The sequence below is a fragment of the Moschus berezovskii genome, chromosome 8 (assembly GCF_049115385.1).
Source record: "Moschus berezovskii isolate FMDL1 chromosome 8, NW_MosBer_1.0, whole genome shotgun sequence".
Lineage (NCBI taxonomy): Eukaryota > Metazoa > Chordata > Mammalia > Artiodactyla > Moschidae > Moschus > Moschus berezovskii.
The window spans coordinates 28962892-28987512 of NC_142467.1; the positions used below are offsets into that span (position 1 = coordinate 28962892).

The 24621-nt window shown below is 41.4% G+C and overlaps 1 protein-coding gene across 6 annotated transcripts in view; it reads right to left on the reverse strand.

The window, feature by feature from the left end:
• Positions 1-24131, reverse strand: part of ATG10 (autophagy related 10) — a 276660-nt gene extending 252529 nt beyond the window's left edge. For 2 of the 6 annotated variants that reach the window (XM_088838497.1, XM_055428713.2), the window contains exons 1-2: positions 24020-24131; positions 4754-4873 (exon numbers count right to left, since the gene is read on the reverse strand). In XM_088838497.1, the coding sequence (XP_088694623.1) occupies positions 4754-4861 (108 nt within the window). In that variant the 5' untranslated portion in view covers positions 4862-4873; positions 24020-24131. Of the gene's footprint in view, positions 1-4753; positions 4874-13480; positions 13573-23948 lie in introns of those variants that run through there. The other 4 variants (XM_055428715.2, XM_088838496.1, XM_055428712.2 and 1 more) reach the window with 4 other exon arrangements.
• Between the last annotated feature and the right edge of the window lie 490 nt (positions 24132-24621).

The window sequence follows — 24621 nt, forward strand, 5'->3', positions numbered from 1 at the left end:
CATCAGAGTCTTTTCCAGTGAGTCAACTCGTCGCACGAGGTGGCCAAAGTATTGCAGTTTCAGCTTTAGCATCAGTCCCTCCAATGAACATCCAGGATTGATCTCCTTTAGAATGGACTGGTTGGATCTCCTTGAAGTATAAGAGACTCTCAAGAGTCTTCTCCAACACCACAGTTCAAAAGCATCGATTCTTCGGCGATCAGCCTTCTTCACAGTCCAACTCTCACATCCATACATGACCACGGGAAAAACCATTGCCTTGACTAGACGGACCTTGGTTGGCAAAGTAATGTCTCTGATTTTTAATATACTATCAAGGTTGGTCATAACTTTCCTTCCAAGGAGCAAGCGTCTTTTAATTTCATGGCTGCAATCAGCATCTGCAGTGATTTTGGAGCCCAAAAAAACAAAGTCTGACACTGTTTCCACTGTTTTTCCATTAGACTTTCATAAAGTTTTCTGAAAACCTAACTACAATTTCATTCATAGCATTATTTATCTAACAAATGACACTGAAATTTTCAATCAACCACCTAAAAATGATAATCATACAATAACTGTCCACATGCCAGAAAGTTTTAGAATGCAAATATCATTTAATCCACACAACAACCATGTTAGGTATTCTTGTTATTCCTATTTTATAGGTAAAGAAAATGAAATTTGGCTACATTCAGCAAATTGTCTAAAATCCAGCTAGTAGAGGACTATGGTAAAGGAAATAATGGTAGAGCAAAGATTTGTACTCAGGTCTATCTAACTCTGAAGCCGATGATCTTAACCACTGTCTCTAATATCTGATACACCATCACATTAAACAATGGCTCTTAGGAAGAGTGTACCAACCTCCTGAGGAATTTGGAGATGTTAGGAATAGGAAAACAAGAACAGTCCTGACCAGATGCCAATAGAATTAAGCCCCACCAAAAAAATACTGATTTAGAAGCATTCTCCTTAATCTGCATACCTTCAGATATTAAAAACTAGGACATTTTGACTATTTTAAGAAATTTCTTTCTTTTAAAATTTTAAATTATTTATATGTTTCTTTCACACTGCTTTTCTCATGAACTCTGCAGAAATAATGATATTTTTCCTTACCTAAAATGTTGAATTACATCAATTCTCTAAATATTAAAAGATAAAATGGGTGGTACCAAAGTGGTTTACGAACAAACCTGAAAATATGAGTGACAGTGTACATACTCTTTAAAGAAATCTCTTTATATAGGGATAAACAAAGTTCTTTTTAAAAATGAGGGGCAAGAAGGGGCAGAGAGAGGCACTAAAAAGTCATATAAGAAACCTTTTGGGGATGATAGATACACTCACTCATGATTGTGGTGAAGCTTCAAGGTCTGTACATACATCAAAACTTATCAAATTATACACTTTAAATATGTGCAGTTCATTGTTTGTCAATTATATACCAATACAACTACTTTTAATACAAAAATTAATTTCTGGAGCCTAAGAAGTAAAAGTTTTTTTTTTTTGAAGTAAACGTTTGTTTCCAAACAGTTCCACAAAGCCTGAGATGTAATAAGGATGGAAGGTTTAAAGGAGATAACGAAGTAACTGATTCACAATTTCCTTCTTAAATAAGGTATAGGACTGCAGAAATTAAGTAGCAAAAATACTAACATTCTAAAATACAGTAGAGAAGAATCATTTTGCCTGGAGTCCTTTATCCTAATTCAGATCAACAGCATGCATTGAGGCAAGGTGAGAAACCAGTCAACACCAGGCAGACACCCAATCCCAGAAGTCATCCACTGGACACACAGAGCCGTGGCATGTGGGTTCAGTCCTCACTGTCTTTGAAAAGTATCTTTTTAAATTAGTTGCCAGCACTTAAAAATTTAGATATTACCCTGAATCTTTTTACTATTCTTGGAAGATTTGGTAAACTCCTGGGCCCATGTTTCTAACCTGTCCTCAGGCCAAGTACTCTGGTCAGCCATAGGCCCCGACTCCGAGTCCACATTGTCTTGTCCCTAGCAGCTTGACCCAGTTACACTACCCCACCAGGTCTTCACAGACTCTTGAGTTTGCAATCCTTACCCTAAGGCTGTAAAGATTTTCTCTGATGAATGTTTTTTTTTTTTATATTATCTATAGGCTCATGCCCACATTAAAGAAAATAGTCCTTAATTAGAGGCATAATTCTCACTCCAAAGGGTAGGCAGCTTTTCTAACTCAGCAGGAAGTGGCAGCAAACAAGAAACTAGACTTAGCCATACCCATTCTTGAAGTAGAGGCAAGGCCAAGAATAAAAACAAATCCTGGAAACCGACTCTTATAGCACTACTTTCAAAAAATTCAGTGAAGAAACTTCTGACATATAATTCCTCCCCTGGAGATCTTCCCCAAAGCCCCCCAACACACACAAACAAATACACATATACACACACACACCCAACTTCCTCTCTAACCTTCCCCTCCCCCACTCTACTAGGTCCCTGAAATGGTACAGGAATCTATTATTCAGCCTCCAGCTTAAGACAAAAGAAGAAATTCTTTTCTTTTTTTTTTAACCTGGTGAAAAGGGAAGGTTCCCAAAGTATAATCACACAAATTATTACAGGACAAAAAGGGTCAGAAACCTATTCTCATCCAATGAATAAACAACCAACATTTTAACCATTATATATCAGAAGCATTAACATTAAAATCAGGAAGAAGACAAAGAGATCTGTTATTACTATTGACAGTTTTCTACTCAATTCATAAAAATAATAGAAATATTACAAGAAGGCAAGAAAAAACTCCTCATTTGTAGATAGCCTCATTCTACTTAGAATACACAACAGAAATTACTGAAAAATTATGAAAATTAAGAGAATTTAGTAAGATGAATGGTTACAAAAGTAATATATAAAAATTAGTAGATCCTAATATATGTTGACAATAATCATAGAAGAAATAAGATTAGAAATTCAAACATAACAGAAAGCAAAATTATAAAATACTCAGCACCAAAAATAATAAAAGGTACTATTAAGATCATATTATCCTAGACCAAGAGACACCTTAAGGGTTTATGAACTGTCCCATCATTAACTTAGAGAGTAGGGCTGGAATCTACCACAAGAAATTGACTCTACACTTTTGAACCCTGACACAAACCCCCTGCCAAAGCTTAGCTGACATAAGACCCAAGAGGAAATCATGGCTTCTCTCCCCAGTGACAATCTGAACCTGATCAAAACCTGCATTTCCCTGGCCTCTAGTTCTGAATCATAAGAATCAGCTCAAAAATGTTCACTTTTCTCAGATTTCATATAGCAAACAGAGTTAATCAACGGACACACAAGATTTCACCACGTTTTCACAAATCAGATAGAACATCAAATAGAAAAAACTTATTCTCTAAAAAAGGAATTTCAAAGACCTCTTAAAGAGTTTTAGGCAGAGAATCTTACTAAATCAGTTCAGTTCAGTTCAGTTCAGTCGCTCAGTCGTGTCCGACTCTCCGCGACCCCATGAATCACAGCACGCCAGGCCTCCCTATCCATCACCAACTCCCTGAGTTCACTCAAACTCATGTCCACAGAGTCGGTGATACCATCCAGCCATTTCATTCTCAGTCGTCCCCTTCTCCTCCCGCCCCCAACCTTTCCCAGCATCAGAGTCTTTTCCAGTGAGTCAACTCGTCGCATGAGGTGGCCAAAGTATTGCAGTTTCAGCTTTAGCATCAGTCCTTCCAGTGAACACCCAGGATCGATCTCCCTTAGAATGGACTGGTTGGATCTCCTTGCGGTATAAGGGACTCTCAAGAGTGTGGAAATAAATGAGTATATGGATTTTTTACGTTAATATTAATATTACTGAATAGAACCAAAAGAAAGAATGTTTTGGAATGTGTTTATATTATTAAGAAATTCCCAAAGATACAGTCCTCCAAAGCTATTGTTTTTCCATTGCTCATGTATGGATGTGAGAGTTGGACTATAAAGAAAATTGAGCACTAAAGAACTGATGCTTTTGAACTGTAGTGTTGGAGAAGACTCTTGAGAGTCTCTTGGACTGCAAGGAGATCAAACCAGTCAATCCTAAAGGAAATCAGTCCTGAATATTCATTGGAAGGACTGATGCTAAAGCTGAAACTCCAATACGTTGGCCACCTGATGCAAAGAACTGACTCACTGATGCTGGGAAAGACTGAAGAGGGAGGAGAAGGGGACGACAGAAAATGAGATGGTTGTACAGCATCACTGACTTGATGGACATGAGTTTGAGTAAGCTCCGGGAGTTGGTGATGGACAGGAAAGCCTGGCGTGCTACAGTTCATGGGGTTGCAAAGAGTTGGACACAACTGAACGACTGAACTGAACCGAACAGTCCTCCATAATTCAGAATTTGTAATCACAATTATTTGACCATGGTTTGATGTCTGGATTATCTTTTCACTCTCTGGACAAAAGTAGTTTCCTAAGAAAATTAATAGTATAAACAAATGGTTTGAAGCACCACAGAAGCATCTGTTTACATTTAGATAATTAATATGCTAAGCACTCTTATCTATTAAATTAAAGCAGGTCACCTAAGGACTTTTCTAGATAATACTTCATTAGCCTAATTATAATGAGTATATATAGCTAAAGTAATAAAACGAACATCTGTTTTAAAACATTCTTCAATTTAAGTCTTTTACTAAATCAAACTAGCTTTCATATATTACTTTCAATTACTGAGGTTTTAAGTGGGGAAAAATAAAAACCTCCATCGAAATAGAAAATAAAATTCTTACCTTTGAAGCTCTCCATTCCCAACCATCACCTATCTTCTGTGAATGTTTAATGAATTCTGCACAATAATGCTGGAATGTTTTTTCTCCAAAGAACTCATCTTCTTCCATACTAAATGAGAACTGAAATATAAAAACTAAGTATTAACATCAGCTGTGGAATGAATACTGAAAGGAATTCTGCTAATTCATGTATTTCTTTAAACAAACCAAAATTTGGCATGTACATTAGAAAATAACCCCAGAGCCATTCCAAAAAAAAAAGTGTTTTGTTTCCATCTTTCTCTCCCTAACCCCATCTTTTAATCAGGAAGAAAATGTGATCAACATGAAAACTCAAAACCTAGTTTTTGAGTTGTAACAAATACATATCTATGGTTAAAAAAGTCTAGTTTGTCCATAAATTTAGTTTCAAGTGTTTATATTATCTCCCTTCTAAATTAATGCTTCCAAACAACCTGCTCAGACTTCCTTCTCTATCTCCTACCTTAGCTCTTATATAAACAGCATGACAGTGATTAGTGGAGCTGGGCCATTCTTCCCACTTTATTTGAGTTCAACTCACTAACAAACGATCTTCCAAAGCCTAAAGTAACTGTTTCACAAGGTGTAAGGTTATGATCACCTAATTAATTATCTACTTTATTGAGTCAGCAAATGTGACAAATCTAGGATTATCCATATATTTGTTACATAAATCTGTCCAAAACATGAAATCCTATTTATAGAAAGAAAACTTTAGAGCATCTGAAACGAAACTCACAGATTATATAGTTCAAGTCTCTTAATGAGAAAAGTTGGACCAAGTGAATGCCCACAGTTTCTTCGTTAGTGATAAGCATCATCAGACAATTAGCACTTGGTCCCTTGTACCGCAAGGAGATCCAACCAGTCCATTCTAAAGGAGATCAATCCTGGGTGTTCATTGGAAGGACTGATGCTGAAGCTGAAACTCCAATACTTTGGCCACCTCATGCGACGAGGTGACTCACTGGAAAAGACTCTGATGCTGGGAAAGGTTGGGGGCAGGAGGAGAAGGGGACGACAGAGAATGAGATGGTTGGATGGCATCACCAACTCTGTGGACATGAGTTTGAGTGAACTCCGGGAGTTGGTGATGGACAGGGAGGCCTGGCGTGCTGTGATTCATGGGGTCGCAGAGAGTCGGACACGACTGAGCGACTGAACTGAACTGCTTACTATGTTAGGTACTTATGCTGGACACTTCACATTCCCACTTAATCTTCACACAACCCAATGGCTGTTGCTATCCTCATTCCTCAAAATAAAAAGGGAAAGTAATTTGTTCAAGAATGTAGTTGTTTAGTCGGTCAGTCATATCCAACTTTTTGCAACCCCACAGATTGTCACCCACCAGGGTACACTGTCCATGATATTTCCCAGGCAAGAATACTGGAGTGGGTTGCCATTTCCTTCTCCAGGGGATCTTCCAGAACCACGGATTGAACCTGCATCTCCTGCATTGGCAGGAGGATTCTTTACCACTGAGCCACCAGGGAATCCCAAGAATATAAGTGAGGAAAACTCAAAGATACAAATGAAGAAAACTTCAAACCCCAGTTCGACTCCAGGGCCAAAGATCTATCTATACTAGCTGATTCACAGTACAGTGTTGTTTCTGATTATTCAAATTTACTATGACCTACATAAGAATTTGTTCGTTCATCCAATAAATACATATCGAATTTCTACTAAGTAGTAGGCACCATGCATAGACAAAAAAGGTTAGATACACAAAATGAAAAAATATATAATCCTTGCCCTGTAAGAACTTATCTTGCAATGAAGGAGATAACCAGTAACAATAATTACAGTAGAAACTTTCTTAACCAAGCACCACTCAACTTGCCAGATTTAAAGACACAATGTCTCAGTTCAGTTCAGTTCAGTTCAGTCGCTCAGTTGTGTCCGACTCTTTGCAACCCCATGAATCACAGCACACCAGGCCTTCCTGTCCATCACCAACTCCCGGAGTTCACTCAAACTCATGTCCATTGAGTCGGTGATGTCATCCAGCCATCTCATTCTCTGTCGTCCCCTTCTCCTGCCCCCAATCCCTCCCAGCATCAGAGTCTTTTCCAGTGAGTCAACTCGTCGCATGAGGTGGTCAAAGTATTGGAGTTTCAGCTTTAGCATAAGTCCTTCCAATGAACACCCAGGAATGATCTCCTTTAGAATGGACTGGTTGGATCTCCTTGCAGTCCAAGGGACTCTCAAGAGTCTTCTCCAACACCACAGTTCAAAAGCATCAATTCTTCGGCGATCAGCCTTCTTCACAGTCCAACTCTCACATCCACACATGACCACTGGAAAAACCATAGCCTTGACTAGACTGACCTTAGTTGGCAAAGTAATGTCTCTGCTTTTTAATATGCTATCTAGGTTGGTCATAACTTTCCTTCCAAGGAGTAAGCGTCTTTTAATTTCATGGCTGAAATCAGCATCTGCAGTGATTTTGGAGCCCCCAAAAATAAAGTCTGACACTGTTTCCACTGTTTCCCCATCTATTTCCCATGAAGTGATGGGACCAGATGCCATAATCTTAGTTTTCTGAATGTTGAGCTTTAAGCCAACTTTTTCACTCTCTTCTTTCACTTTCATCAAGAGGCTCTTTAGTTCCTCTTCACTTTCTGCCATAAAGGTGGTGTCATCTGCATAGCTGAGGTTATTGATATTTCTCCTGGCAATCTTGATTCCAGCTTGTGCTTCTTCCAGTCCAGCATTTCTCATGATGTACTCTGCATATAAGTTAAATAAGCAGGGTGACAATATACAGCCTTGACATACTCCTTTTCCTATTTGGAACCAGTCTATTGTTCCATGTCCAGTTCTAACTGTTGCTTCCTGACCTGCATACAGGTTTCTCAAGAGGCAGGTCAGGTGGTCTGGTATTCCCATCTCTTTCAGAATTTTCCACAGTTTATTGTGATCCTCACAGTCAAAGGCTTTGGCATAGTCATTAAAGCAGAAACAGATGTTTTTCTGGAACTCTCTTGCTTTGTCCATGATCCAGCGGATATTGGCAATTCATCTACTCCTTCTATAAAACACTGACTACAGCATGCTTATTATGAAGTATCTTTGCTCCTATCAGTTGAGTGTAAAGTTCACAAACCACATTCATATATTATAAATACATACTTTAATGCAACACAAACCAAATCAGTAAAATGTAAGTAAAAAAAACAAAACTGTTATTTCTATGATGTAGACTTTATAAAGACTTGGAAAGACTATAAAGGCAAGTCTTTATATGAAAATATATACTATTGGCTGAGGGGAAAAAAATCATACAAACCAAGGATTCTGCACTCAGACTGTTGCACAAGTGGCTTACGTTCTTTCTTTTCAACCCAAATGAATATATTTATATATTTTAAGTTGAAATAAAATGTTTTAAGTACATAAGTATAATTTTTCTAATTCTAGCTTTAATCAACTTTTTCAATTAAGAGCTCACCTCTCAATTCTGATAGCAGTGGAAAAAATGACTTCAAGTAAAGTATACAGTGGAGCAATGCACAGATTATGGTAGGCATAAGAAAAGTCCCTAACAAAGAGGGGAAGGTCTGGGAAAGTGTGGGGTGGGAGTGGAGTTGAATCTGTAAGGTATGTAGGAGTTTTTGCAGGGTAACTGTCAGTGAGTGAATCCCAGGGATTGGAACAGTGGTCCATGCAGGGAGGATGGTGTGAACCAAGGTAAGTTAGGGTGTAAAGAACTTCAAGTTTGATGCCACCAACATGATAAGGTAAATATACGAAAAGGGACTTCCCTGGTGGTCCAGTGGCTAAGCCTCTGCACTCCCAATGCAAGGGGCCTGGGTTTGATTCCTGGTCAGGAAACTAGATCCTACATGTTGCAACTGAAAAAAGATCCTGCAAGTCACAACTAAGACCCAGCACAACCAAATAAACAAACATAAATATTTTGTTTTAAAGAGATAGGCAGAGAGTAAGGGAAGATAGAGATAATCAAATCCTATGCAAGTTAAATCTGTCTGCATTCACTAATGGAGCAGAAATGGACGGGAAGGGCCTCAAAGATACTAGACAGAATAGTAATGAACTTCCTGACAGGAGGCTTGTGTGCCATGCCAGAGTTTGAACCATTTCCATAGGGAACAGAGAATCAGAAGTTGGAGCTGAAAAGTCAGAACAGTAAATTATCGGTGGTTGGGCTTCCCTTGTGGCTCAGCTGGTAAAGAATTTGCCTGCAATGTGGGAGACCTGGAATCGATCCCTGGGTTGGGAAGATCCCCTGGAGAAGAGAAAGGCTACCCACTCCAGTATTCTGGCCTAGAGAATTCCATGGACTCTACAGTCCATGGGGTCTCAAAAAATCGGACACAACTGAGCAACTTTCACTTTCACGTTCCATGGAATATGTATTTAAGGGCACAGCTTGAGGGCAGGGAGGAGAGTTAGAAGCTGTTACAGTGGTCTATCAATGGTCCTGAGGAGCTAAACCCAGGCAATGAAAGGGAGCAGAAAGAATTGTTGTTTTAGTTGCTGAGTCGTGTCTGACTCTCTTGTGACCCTGTTAAGACTGTGGCCCACCAGGCTCCTCTGTCTATGGGACTTTCCAGGCAAGATTACTGGAGTGGGTTGCCAGTCCCTCCTCCAGGGGATCTCCCCGACCCAGGGATCGAACCTGCATCTCCGTATCTCCTGCACTGCAGGCGGATTCTCTACCACTGAGCCACCATGGGGGAAGCCCTGCAGAAAGAACACGTATCTTATTATGGAGAGAGACCAAGATGAACTTAAAGGATCTGGAATTCATTTGTTTAAAAGAGACAAATGAAACCATGAGAGTAAATAGTGCAAGCTGGAATGCGTGTGACAGATTCCTAATACAGCTTCTGGTAGATTATGAAATCTTACACTAAATTTTGTATGTATACTCCTACCTACATTTTGAAAAGGAAAGATTCTAGAATTTTCAACAGATTGCTTGAGGAGTCTTAAAAAAAAGTTAGGAACCTCTGTGCAAAGTGAAAAGAGCAGTGGGTTGAGAAAGAAACCTTCAGAGCAGCAGCACTTAAGGGACCTACAGAGGTAGAAGAACAAACACAAAAGCTAGAGAATAAGGAATGAGGCATTAGGAGATCCCAGCAAGAGCAATGCCACAGAGCCAGGGGATAAAGGTTTCAGGGGAGCAGAGAATAACTAACAAAGAACCAACACTGTCAGAAGAAAAGAGAGACCCATTAAGGAAAGGGCTGAAAACACATATGGAGCTTGAAAATGAAGCAGTCGTTGATGCCTTAGTGAGCAGTTCCAGCAATGGGAGAGAAAGCAGGCTGTGATGTGCTAAGGAGAAAACTACACGTGCAGAAATAAGCAAAAAATTTGTAGACTACTTTTCAAAAACTTTGATTGGAAAGTAGATACAAATGGTAACCGAAGCAGTGCATAGACTTAAGGGAGGATATTGTTTTTCCTAAGAAAGGAGATAAGAATATATGTTTAAGCTGAGCAAAGGGTGTTGGAGAGAAGGAAAAGTTGAAAATACCAAATAGAGAAAGGGACTGATGAAGCAATATCTGAAAGGGGCTGGGAGGAGATACAGTCATCAGTACCGGAGGATGGATATGAGTAACACAACGCCCCTTGCAACTGGAGGAAAGGCATTTGAGAGTGACTATTAAGGAAGAAAGTCTGATGGTCACAAGATTTTCAGATATAGGGGTAGAGGACAGTGAGGTGTTTGAGGAAGCAAGTGTAGGCTAGGAATTGCTAGTGAAGAAGATGAGAGGACAGCATGTAAAGGTGAGCAGACACAAGGGAAGGCCCAGCACAGGCTGGGAGCCTGAATTTGTAGTACAGCATTCTATGAGGCATTGTCGTTGCCTTCAGCAGGGCTCAGCTCAGCTCCCCTTGTCAGAACCAGCAGAGAGGGCTGCACTGACTACACATAAAGCTGAGTTTTGCTGGTTGAGTCAGTGAAGGATAAGGGTAAAAGAAGGAACAGAATATGCTACTGAGAACAACAGCTCAAAGGTCCAGATTACATAAAAAAAGAAAAGATGCTGAGAAGGGTCTGAGCAAATATGGCAGTTTCTAGAAATATTACATATGAAAGACGGTGAAGGACAACTGCAGTCAAAGGAGGGAAATGAAAGAATGGGAAGACTGTGAGACTGAAGACTTGAGAAGGTCTCAGCTGCGGCCATGGAAGTTAAATATATAAAGTAGCTCGGAAATGAAGGTCACTGGAGCTCAGGAAGTTTAAAAAACTATAAGACATAATGCTTGCTGTCTTCTACACAGACACTTAAGTCACTTAGGATTATTATGAGAGCTATCAGGAACAGAGAGCTCTTTTAAAAATATGGAAGTTCAACTAAGAGATTTAGAAATGACAACAGGCAAATGGTATTAGACAGTAGAGCACAGAGGTGGTAAGTAACACAGAGGTGGTAAGTGTGGTATACAACGCCAAGACCACCAAGAATAATCACTAATAAACCAATACCTTTGTTTACGATAGCAAGAACACAGCCTTGAATTCCTTCTCAAGATAGCGCTCAAGGCAGCCACTACCAGAGATTACAGACAGCATTTGAGAAAAAAAAGACTACCCTGTCGTATCTGGTAGAGCTGAATTTCATGAGCCTCAAAGTAGCAGGACTATTTCCATGATGCTGAAGAAGTAACCTAAAACTGGCTCTGCAGAAGTGGAGGTTACCAGCAATCTCAATACCCTGAGCCTTGTACGGTGGAAGAAAAAGCAGCCTCCTTTCCAAGAGGGTTTTTGGTTTTTTTGTTGTTGTTTATAAGTCAGGTTTCCTTGAAAACGACTTGGTGGAAGCACTAACCTGCACAGATGTTAACATCACGTAAGATATGTGTAGAAACACTATATCCGCGTGCCACTCCCACCCTGGAGATTCACAATGCACACTGTGTGAGGAAACTAATAACTCAGGGTTTCCCAGCTCTTTGGACCACAAAATTCCTTTTCTTGGTAACATTTTTTAACACCTTACTCCACAGACTGTAATAAAGGAAATAATGGATGAAGGGTTTAGGCTTTTTGTTTGTTGATTTGTTTTTTAACTGTGGATGTGTGCACATCCTGAGGTCACAATGGAAAATCTGAGGGGAACAGGGGAACAGTGGGAGAACAGGTTTGGGACGAGAAAGCACCAAGTACAGGAATATAAGCACAGCAGAGTCGATAAGCTGCAGGGGCTTTGATGAAGGCAGTCAAATGTTTCGAGGATATAAGTGAGATCTCCAGTTTACACGCAAAATCCTGGTTAACAAGCTGTTTCAGTGCACATACAAATTGAGAAAGTGACATCTAAGAAGTCTGTAAAAGGAAGAACAGAAGTTAACTTAGCAAAAGGAGGAGGTAAAGGAAACAGAATGTGCAAAAACCCAAGAAGTTCTGGCAATTGAAAAACTCTTGTTTAACTGAATTAGAGGTAGAGGAAGGGTACTGAGAAAACCACAGCTGATGAAGAGGGCCTTGTAGCCTGAGAGCTCAAAAGGTTTTGAAAGTGGGAGTAAACTGATCAGATTAGCATTCTGGCTTCCAAAGGAGAATACAGATCTAATCTGACTGGACAGAAATCAGTTCAGTTCAGTTCAGTCGCTCAGTCGTGACCGACTCTTCACGACCCCATGAATCACAGCACGCCAGGCCTCCCAGTCCATCACCAACTCCCAGAGTTCACTCAAACTCATGTCCATCGGTTCGGTGATGCCATCCAGCCATCTCATTCTCTGTCATCCCCGTCTCCTCCCGCCCCCAATCCTTCCCAGAGATCAGTTAGAAGGTTCTTAAAATGATTCAGGAGAGACACAATAGTATTGAACAAAGACTGGCAGTAGGGTGGGAGAGGGACAGATTCAAAAGACATTTTGATAGTGTAATATACGCATTCCAACACTTGGCTGGTCTTGGTATGTAAGCAATTGGTGGGAGAAAAGGTTCAAGAAACAGTCTTAGCTCTTTGCCTTAAGTGGTAGTCTCTGCCTAGGTGGCACAGTGGTAAAGAATCCGCCTGCCAATGCAGGAGACGCAGGTTCAATTCCTGGGTTAGGAAGATCCCTGGACAATGAAATAGCAACCCACTCCAGTATTCTTGCCTGAAAAACTCCGTGGACAGAGAAGCCTGGTGGGCTATAGTCTGTGGAGTTGCATAGAGTCAGACATAACTGAGCAGCTGAGCACACACATACCTGACGGACTGAAACAGATCCCTGGAGGAAAAGCAGGTTTGGGAAGTGAGATGGGTAATGTAGCACCCCTGAGTTTGAGTTTGAAATGTCTGTGCAGTACCCAAGCAAAGAGATCTAGCAGGCATTTTGAGTCTGGAACTCAGGAGGAAAGACAAATCTGAGCTAGGAATATTAATTCTCAATCAACATTTCATAAACAACAGAACACATCTGATCACACAGGGAGAGGATACAGAATGAGAATAGGAAGACTAAAACAAAGCAGTTACAGAAATAATTTTTCCAACTGTATGATGACCATGACACATACTGCTGCTGCTGCTGAGTCGCTTCAGTCGTGTCCGACTCTGTGCGACCCCGTAGACGGCAGCCCACCAGGCTCCCCAGTCCCTGGGATTCTCCAGGCAAGAACACTGGAGTGGGTTGCCATTTCCTTCTCCAATGCATGAAAGTGAAAAGGGAAAGTGAAGTCGCTCAGTCGTGTCCAACTCCGCGACCCCGTGGATTTCAGCCTACCAGGCTCCTCCATCCATGGGATTTTCCAGGCAAGAGTACTGGAGTGGGGTGCCGTTGTCCTCTCCGTGACATATACTAAGAGATACTAAATCAAAGAAAAACTGAACTTAATTCATAAAGAATACTAAAACATTTTGGAACATTTTATAAATTCCAAACAAACTCTTACTTAATAACAAAATTGAACTAAGTAAAAACATTCCATTCCCTAAGCCCTCCAGTTACTTGAGGTTTACTGAACTATTCAAAATGTTAGTCAAAACATAAAATTTCACTCAATAACCATAGTTTATCTAATTAACAGCACTGTGCCACTAGCAAGATGACAGAACATCAAAGCACTAATTAATTTTTGGTTGAATACATTTAAAACTTATCTAAGGACTAGGTTTTGCTCAAGGATGTCACATATAATAAAAAAAAAACACTTATGGCTTGATTATAAAATTAGGAACTATACTATATTAAAATGATATCCATCTTAATTCAAATCATCATAATATGGTATAATGAAATATCACTGAGTAATTATTACCTCTTTGCTCAAGTAAGAATATTTCAACTCATTAAAAATGAAAATAAAGTACAATCAACATTTTTATATGTACTTCTCAAATTGTAACACATTGGTCCTTTACCAAGTTCACAGTCTAGTAGGGACAGAAATTAGAATCTTAGAACTATAAGAAGGTTGGAATTATGGTCAAAAATAGGAATAACCACAACTGCAACTTATTAAGCAATAATGGCAAGAATAATCCTTATTTTGCACATGGAAAACCTGAGACATGTGAACTGCCTGTTTCCAGACTTAAGCTATCTTCAGACCAGAGGTAAAAACAGAGTACAGATGAACTATCAGTCAAAGACAAATTCCAATTCTCATCTACTTTAAACAATGAAACTCTCATCTCTTACTACAAGGAAAAGTTAGAAATAAGTCAAAACTCTTCTGTGTCAAAGTGTAAGTTGTTAGTACATCTATTTTGCTTGAGTTTCACTCTTGCTGAACAGCTGCTTGTTTTGAACTCAAACAATCAAAACCTTATTTTAAGTGCTCAAACAGAGGCTAAAGATTGGGAAGGTAGAAAAATTTTTTTCCTCACCAAGTGAAAGCAGTCTTTCTAAACTATGTGGTAGCCCTAAACTAGACAGTGTGAAGAAGCTTATTCTGCTGCTATTCAGTTCAGTTCAGTTCAGTCACTCAGCTGTGTCCAACTCTTTGCAACCCCATGGACTTGCAGCACGCCAGGCCTCCCTGTCCATCACCAACTCCCAGAGCTTACTCAAACTCATGTCCATCAAATCGGTGATGCCATCCAAACATCTTATCCTCTGTCGACCCCTTCTCCTCCTGCCTTCAATCTTTCCCAGCATCAGGGTCTTTTCCAATGAGTCATTCAAAGAACTGCTATTAAATATTATCTTTTCAGAAAAGTAACCCCAATGAATTCTAACACTGTGTATACAAACATTGTTCAAATAATTCTTTTTAATTTTAAAAACAATTCTTTTCACTACTCCCCACATATTTTAATGAGATTTTTTAATCTAACGTGTGGGTAACGGATTCTTTGTTTTAGAGATTTTGGGTTTTGTTTTTTGGGTCAGAGATATTTCTTTTAATGAACCTATAAATCAGCGTGTATCAGAGTCATAATAAGACTAAAACATTTTAAGAAAATAAATTTCCCCAGAACTTCAGATCATTTACAAAAATGTGATTATCACAGAACATCCTATGCATACTTTGAAACATTAAAGATCACTTGTAACTAATAAAAGTAAGCAAATTCCTCTGTCCTTGTCCCTCCCTGCAGCAATTCTACATTTTAACTGGAGATTTAGACTTTCCTTAAAAATGCATGCAATTAGGGAAGTGAACTCAACCTATTATCTTTATGTGAATTTTGCTGGAATTAATTTAAATTAATCATTTACCTAGCAGGGTCCTTGGGTAGTGGCCCTCAAATTTTTCAGAGTAAAGAAGCACCCAGGGTATAAATTTAAATGTAGAATTCTAGGCCCAGACAAGAAACATCACCCAATTCAGAAGGCCCCAAAATAAGCATTTGTAATTAGCACTAGGGATACTTTTGAGGATTCATGCTAGAACAACAAGACAAAAGACAGACTGTTTTAATAGGGATATTAATGGCCCTGGATTTCAAGGCATGTGGCAACCTGCGCGAGGCACAGCAGGCATGATCCCAGTAATCCAATAAATAGCATTGTGTTGTGTACTTAGTCGATCAGTTGTGTCCGACTCTTTGTGGCCCCATAGACTGCAGCCCGCCAGGCTCCTCTGTCCATGGGGGTTCTCCAGGCAAGAATACTGGAGTGGGTTGCCATGCCCTCCACCAGGGGATCTTCCCAATCCAGGGATCGAACCCAGGTCTCCTGCACTGCAGGTGGATTCTTTACCATCTGAGCCACCAGGGAGGCCCAATAAAAAGCACAAGAAGCAGAAAAAGACAGGAAGCTAGTTCAGGCTTGACAGCAGTTGACCAGCAAGCTCAGCACTCCCTCTTTTCCTTCCCACTGAAACACACATCCCAAATCAAAGTTTAAATGGGATAACACACTGTACCTAAACTGGAATTGAGGGACTTGGGATAGCTTTATTGGTAGCTGATGCTTGCTATGGCCTCTGCATCAAAAGGTCCAGTTAGGAAGAGGGTAAGAAGGCATCTAGTGTTAGTTGCTCAGTCCTGTCAGACTCTTTGTGACCCCACGGATTGTAGCCCACCAGTCTCCTCTGTCCAGGGGATTCTCCAGGCAAGAATACTGGAGTGGATTGCCATTCTCTTCTCCAGAGGATCTTCCCAACCCAGGGATCGAACCCTGGTCTCCTGTATTGCAGGCAAACTCTTTACCATTTGAGCTACAGGGAAGACCTCAAGAAGGCATCTAGCTCTTCTCAATTCTATATTTCCTTCAGACAAAAAAAGAGCCTCAGTGCCCCCACAGCGTGGAGCTGAGGACAGAATTCATGAGACTGCTTTCTTTCCTCAAGCCTCCCTCACATTCCAAGCACCTAGGGAGCATTTCCTTCAGAGAAACTTTATGCAGTGGTATGAGGGAGCTGGACTGTATCAGAGAGTCAACTGTTACCTTTTCAGGAGTTCTGGGAGCTAGTTGATATCAGGTTGACAGCTTGAAATTAACCACAACAGGAATATTTACACCACAGAAACTGACAAATGCCACAATTGACTTCCAACACCCATTGGTAACTCTGTTTTAAGGCCATTATCTCTCAATGATACAATGTTCATGGCCAGAAATGGAAGGTGAAGCCTGTAGAGAACATCGCGGACTCTGTGGACATGAGTGTGAGTGTACTCCGGGAGTTGGTGATGGACAGGGAGGCCTGGCGTGCTGTGATTCATGGGGTCACGGAGAGTCGGACACGACTGAGCGACTGAACTGAACTGAACTGAACTGATGCAAAGTCAGGCTCCGGGAGTTGGTGATGGACAGGGAGGCCTGGTATGCTGTGATTCATGGCGTCACAAAGAGTGAGACACGACTGAGTGACTGAACTGAACTGAACTGATGCAGTCAGGAGAAGGCAATGGCACCCCACTCCAGTACTCTTGCCTGGAAAATCCCATGGACGGAGGAGCCTGGGGGCTGCAGTCCATGGGGTCGCACAGAGTTGGACATGACTGAAGAGACTTAGCAGCAGCAGCAGCAGCACACAAAGTCAGCAACAGGTGGTTATGGGAACAGAACGAATCCTCAGAAAACCGGTATCACACCACTTCCTCTCCCCCCCACCCAAAACACTCAAAAATTATACATCGTTTCAAATTACACCAAAATATTCCCTTCATTAGAGACACAGGCCTGAAAGATGAAACAATAGGAAAGGCCTCTCCTGAGTACAGAAAGATCTATCCTTCATAAATTGGGTTGAATCTATCAACATGCTCTCCAACCTAATACTGAGAAGAAGAGTCCTCTGGCAAATAAATGTAGTGAAGGGGATGCAAGAAGCTTACTCAGTCTGACAAGAATGAGCAACACCATCCCTACAGAAGTCCCTCTTCTGTCAACCTAAGAAAACCAAACACCTTACTAACAGCATAGGGTCAAGCTGAAGCTTGCGCACCATAAGAAAAAGGAGCACTGCCATAAAGACGAAAGCTTGCTCCTATCAAGGGCTTACATTAGGAAACAGGAGGAAAAACTCAGAAATTATCCCTTTACTTTCCCAATTGAAACAGTGAGTGACTGAGTGAGTGAAATCGCTCAGTCGTGTCCGACACTTTGTGACCCACGGAATGTAGCCTACCAGGCTTCTCTGTCCATGAGATTCTCCAGGCAAGAGTACCGGAGTGGGTTGCCAGTTTCTTCTCCAATTGAAAAAGGAAAAGGGCAAATAAAAAAAAGTTTTTGAAAAGCAAGAAATGAGAGGGAAAACAACAGCTAAGATTAAAAAGGAAACTGAAGAAGAAAAAACTGGAAGGGAATTCAAACATATAATAGGATACAAAATTCTACACAAAAGGCAAAAAAAAGAAATACAGAAGCTGAGGGAAAAAAATCTCATTAACATTTTAACATATACACATGAGGTGATCTCTAAACACAGAAGAAAAAGGACCAAGAAGAAAACAATGCATATTGATTGCTAGGAAAGACAAAGAACATAGATCCAACCTACAAATAACTGGCATTTCTTAACTGAAATCATAAGCAAACATACAACTGAAAATTTTTTCCTGAGCTGAGTAAAAGAAAGATTAAAAAGATTTACTCCCATAAATTGAGTGGATTCATATGTTTGAGAAAAATGCTGGAAAGAAACCTTTGCCTAGAGGTATTCTATGGAATTTATTTAAAGAACAAATAGGAAAACAAAAATGCACACAGAAAAAAAAAAGTTTGCCTCCAAAGGAACAAAAATCAGTGTAGCAACAGCCATCTCTTCCACCAGAGATGACACAGCAATGTTTAAACAGCTGAGGACTTGTGACTTATAATTTCATTTCTTATAGTAGAAGGAAATGGCAACCCATTCCAGCACTCTTGCCTGGAAAATTCCATGGATGGGGGAGCCTGGTAGGCTGGGGTCCATGGGGTCACAAAGAGTCAGACACGACTGAGCGACTTCACTTTCTTTCTACAGTTCCTTTTGGAGAAGGAAATGGCAACCCACTCCACTGTTCTTGCCTGGAGAATCCCATGGACAGAGGAGCCAGGTGGAGCTACAGTCTATGAGGTTGCAAAGAGTCAGACACGACTAAGCAACTAACACACACAAATACAAACACACACACACATAACCTTATGAGAGTTAAGCACGCTGTATATACTAAGTAAAAATACTAAAAAAATTTAAACTTTGCAATGAATTTATTTTATATATCTACCTCTTAATAGCACCTTTCTTCAACTAAACTTTTAAGCCTATTCATAAATTGGATCTTTTCCCATTCAAACAATAGATTTTTATGACATCTAACCTTTCTGATACTGGTGTCATTACTTTTATAAGATTATCATGTTTTTACATAAAACAAGACTTCTCTGCATACATGTGAGAGAAATTATTCCTCCAATGATGATTTGAACTGACCCACCAGTTCAAATTCTTTTGCTGCCTTTGGATGGTGGGACTTGTAGCACTAACTCATCAGCACATATGCTAATTAGACCAGAACCAGGAACTAAAAGCTTATGACCTTGGCCAAAGATATTCAAGAAATAAGAGGGTACAAAAAGATCAACACTGTTTCAGAGGTTCCAGACTCAGCACTGGTCTAGAGTCTTAATTCATGACAGAGCAATGTGTTTTTAAAATATATTACCAAGTGTCATTACTTTTTCAAAAAAAATAAAAGGCAGTTGGACATTTTCATCTTGCAAAGTCTTAATTAAAAGACTAGATTAACATGGCTTCTTATTGCTACAAGATTTTCATTCATTCATTCAGCACCTACAATATCCTAGCACTTTCTATGTGTATAGGTCCTCAGAGGAAGAAGTGTCAAAATTTTTCTGGGAAAATCAGAGAAGACTCCAGAAAAAGGGAATCTGGAAAACTTGGAACTGAATTTTGAAACTCTTATTCAAGAGCCTACCAGGTGGAAACAAAAGTATGTCAAGAGATGGAATAGCTCCAGCAAGACAGGGCCTGAAAAGAATGAGCTAAGTTTAAAAAAAAAAAAAAAAAAAAGGCAGTAAATGAAGCATAGGTTGCGTAAAGTAAGACAAATAAGGTCCAATGGTTCCCAACATCACGAAGAACCACTCTTGAAGGGATTATTTGGAAATGAGTAGGATCATACTGGATTGTAACAAAGAGGTGGGGTGGGGCATGCAGAGATGCAATCCGCTATTGCCATTTAGTGCTCAAAGGCCAAGTATAATAAGCATTCTGCAATGTACGGAACAGTTCCATAAAAATGGTGGTTGAGCCAACAAAGGTCCATCTAGTCAAAGCTATGGTTTTTTCAGTAGTCATGTATGGATGTGAGAGTTGGACCACTGAAGAATTGATGCTCTTGAACTGTGGTGTTGGAGAAGACTCTTCAGAGACCCTTGGACTGCAAGGAGATCAAACTAGTCCATCCTAAAGGATATCAGTCCTGAATATCCATTGGAAGAACTGAAGCTGAAGCTGAAACTCCAATACTTTGGCCACATGATGTGAAAAACAGACTCACTGGAAGAGTCTGTTGCTGGGACCCTGATGTTGGGGAAGACCGAAGACAGGAGGAGAAGGGGATGACAGAGGATGAGATGGTTGGATGGCATCACTGACTCAATGGACATGAGTTTGAGTAAGCTCCGGGAGGATGAGATGGTTGGATGGCATCACTAACTCAACAGACATGAGTTTGAATAAGCTCCGGGAGGATGAGATGGTTGGATGGCATCACTGACTCAATGGACATGAGTCTGAGTAAGCTCCGGGAGTTGGTGATGGACAGAGTAGCATGGCGTGCTGCAGTCCATGGAGTCGCAAAGAGTCGGACATGACTGAGTGACTGAACTGAACTGAGCCCTCTTTGAGAAAAAATGAGAAGCAGGTTAGGCTTAACAAAGTCTGATGAACTGAACCCTAGGGCTTCTTTGTATGTTTCTGAATGTATACCTGTTATCACAATTTACATTTCACTCACTAAATACATCCAAGGAAGCTATGTTTTTCCTCAGCAAGTGATAGGTTTCCTTCTTTTCAATGACCATCATGAAGCTCAAAACTTAGTCTATATCCCACCACTATATATTTGAGTATAATACACTCCATCTGGAGGAAGAAATGGCAATCCCTGTCAGTATTCTTGCCAGGAGAATTCTATGGACAGAGGAGCCTAGAGTGCTACAGTCCACGGACACAGAGAGTCAGACACAACTGAACACGCACACACCCAATATACCCCAACCTCATCTTTCCAGTCACATGTCATTTTTTCACAACTTTCATTTATCTTTGTTTTGTATGTTTTTATATTATGCACAATTTGTTGTTGTTATTTAGTCACTCAGTTGTGTCTGATTCTTTGCAATCCCACAGACTGTAGCCCACCAGGCTCCTCTGTCCATGGAATTTCCCACGCAAGCATACTGGAGTGTGCTGCCATTTCCTTCAGGGGATTTTCCTGACCCAGGGATCACACTCAAGTCTCCTCCACTGTAGGTAGATTCTTTACCATTGAGCCACCCTATGAATTAAAAACCATATTAGCTTATTACATCCTCACAGCAACCCTATGAGGTAGTTACTATGATTTTCTTCATTTTATAGATGAAGAAATTGGGATAGAGAGGTTAAGTAATTTGTCCAAGGTACCAGTTGTGAAATGTGAATATTTGACCTAAAGCAGTCAGTGTGGAATCAGAGCTTCTGCTCTAGAGTAATTACATTTCAGGTAATCCTTGATTTATAAAAGGATACTGAAAGGCAGAGCTACTACAAAAAATTAAGATGATGAGGGCCTGGAGGGCAGGCAGTGAATCTAGGAACAGGCTGAAATGAGGCAGAGTAGACAGGTAAAGAGCCTAAGTAGAGAATGTAGATTAAGGAATACTGGAATACTGGGGTGTCTGCATGTGTATGTGGGGTGGTGGTGCAGTTTCTAAATCTACTTAAAACTCTATAGACAGATTCTATTTGAAACAGTAAACAAAAGGAAACTATAAATTCTTGAACTCAAAGAGATGATTAAAGTTTTTTTCCAAAAGCTATTATACAACAGTGACATGAACTAACCCTAACTTTGAAGCTAAATTCAAAATTGTAAATATTCTTTCTGGGTGTTGTAAACCTACACATCAAGCACTTTAAGGCCTGGGGTGCCAGTTACATTAGACGACCCTCGGGTTCCACATAATTTTCAGCAGCCTCTCCCTAATTTGGATGTTTTTAGGTAGGATTTATTCTCCATTCCCCTACTTTCCAGTTGTTTTATACCCAGAAATAAGGCCCCTGAAGACACTTGTTAATCACCAAACAATCTCTAGGGCATTTTGTTGTTATTAGGGTTCCCTGATAATGTTAATGTCTCAAACACTGCCTCTAGGATCCCTAACACATCTCTAGAGCTGACTCATTTGAAAAGACCCTGATGCTGGGAAAGATTGAGGGCAGGAGGAGAAGGGGACGACAGGGGATGAGATGGTTGGATGGCATCACCGACTCAATGGACATGGGTTTGGGTGGACTCCAGCAGTTGGTGATGGACACGGAGGCCTGGCGTGCTGCGGTTCACGGGGTCACAAAGAGTGAGACACGACTGAGCGGCTGAACTGAACTGAACACATCTCTAGGCTTCAAAGATATCAATAATTAAATCAAGCCCAGTCTTAAAAAATTACTTATATAAACTTTAAACCACTTGTTTTTCCTAAGGGGTTGCTTATTCTCAGAAACTTAAAAGCTCATTTTGTAAATGTTCTCTCTTGTCCATATTTGACCTTTCAGAAGCAAGAAGGATAGGTGGAGTACTTACTCAGGGCCTATGCTTTCCAATTCTTTAAAGTATAAAGTAAGCTTTTACTACTAAAGAGTGAGACCACTGTCAAAGTATAATTTTTGAAACGTTATAAACACAATTCATACAAAGTGAGCCTGTGGCAAAGATTTACTCAATTCATAATGAAGTAACGAGCTGAATGGTAAAAATTATTTTAAAAAATGTTGGAAATAGGGCAATAAAACTATAACCTTCAGCATATTTTTTTTCTCCCAGTCAGAAGTAATTTGCATCTACATTAGACAAAAAAAAAAAAAATGTTAATTGCAATGCCTGGGCCCTAATCAATACTATGTCAAGCAAAAGCACAGTTCCCTAGATAATTGAGTCTCTAACAGGTGGGCCTATTAGATGAGGCTCTACTTTGAAAAGACAGTGCAGCAATCCTTTTGGAGGATGTTTATCATAAAAGTTTGGCTCTATAAATCAGGTAACTAACATTCCTTTAAGAACTGATGCTTTTGAACTGTGGTGCTGGTGAAGACTCTTGAGAGTCCCTTGGACTGCAAGGAGATCCAACCAGTCCATTCTAAAGATCAATCCTGGGTGTTCATTGGAAGGACTGATGCTAAAGCTGAAACTCCAATACTTTGGCCACCTCATGCGAAGAGTTGACTCACTGGGAAAAACTCTGATGCTGGGAAAGGATTGGGGGCCGGAGGAGAAGGGGACGACAGAGAATGAGATGGCTGGATGGCATCACCTACTTGATGGACATAAGTTTGAGTGAACTCCGGGAGTTGGTGATGGACAGGGAGGCCTGGAGTGCTGTGATTCATGGGGTCGCAAAGTACTCTTGCCTGGAAAATCCCATGGATGGAGAAGCCTGGTAGGCTGCAGTCCATGGGGTCGCTAAGAGTCGGACACGACTGAGCGACTTCACTTTCACTTTTCACTTTCACACATTGGAGAAGGAAATGGCAACCCACTCCAGTGTTCTTGCCTGGAGAATCCCAGGGAGGGCAGAGCCTGGTAGGCTGCCGCCTATGGGGGTCGCACAGAGTCGGACACGACTGAAGTGACTTAGCAGCAGCAGCAGAGTCGGAGACGACTGAGCGACTGAACTGAACAGTCCTTTATCCCGCCCATCCCCCATCCATCATTTCAGATACTGTAAGTAGACAGGTTACTTGGAAGAAAAATCCCTATTACTTAATAATAATTCCTTCATGTTAAATAATACTTGACTAATGGAATCCCAGTACATTAATATCCTTTGTTTCAAGATTAGGAGGCAAAGACATTCTACACGGGGACTGGCTTTAAACCCGGGGTAGGTAGGTACTACCTAAGTAGAGGGTAAGGTCACGATAGTGGCCCCGGAGTGGGGTCCACACCCGGTGGCAGCACGTCCCCGCGCCGCGGTTCCAGCCCGGCCCGGCCTGCATTTCACTGGCGGGAGCCCCGCGGCCCCGCCCTTTTGCTCAGGGCTGGGCTGTTTCCCGCCCACCCCCGCCCTCCCTTCCCCCGTATCTCACGAGTTGTGTGACGCCCGCGCGAGCAAGAGAGCGGGGAAGAGACCGCCGGCAAAAGCTGTGGGAATACTCACCCCGCTCCGCTCGGCCCCAGACCCGGCCGCCCAGCCCAGCGGGGGCGGGGCGACGGGGTTGGGGGAGGGGAGCTGGGGGGAGGGACCCACCGCCCTGCCAGCGATCGCGAGGACCGAGCAATGGGCCCCCGGGGGCAAACGGGGCAGCGGTAGAGGAGCAGAATCAGCCAACAGGGACGCCCACCAAGAAAGAGCCCTAGCCCGCCCTCAGCTGCCGTCGCCTGAGGCGACTCAGGGAGCATGCGCACTGCGTCTCCCGCGCACCCCGGGACCGGCTCGCGCCGGCGGCTGACGTCGTGGGCCGCGTGCGTCTGGACGGGGCCGGGGGGCGTGACCTCCCTGGGGCTTCCAACGGCCGCCGCCGAGGCTCCGCCCCGCACCTCACTGGCCTCCAGAACCCCAAGGCGGCGGTGGGTTCTCTCAGCGCAGCACAAAGGCGGCGCATTGAGAAAGGGGAGGGGTTGTCAGCGACTTCAAGAGTCTCAGCGTACTCTCCTCCAACGAACAACCAAATATCTAGAAAATAAAAGGATGCCTAATGGAGAAAGGTAGGGCAAGAACGGAGCTGAACCATTCAGGGCGCCTAATGGCAAGCCACTCCA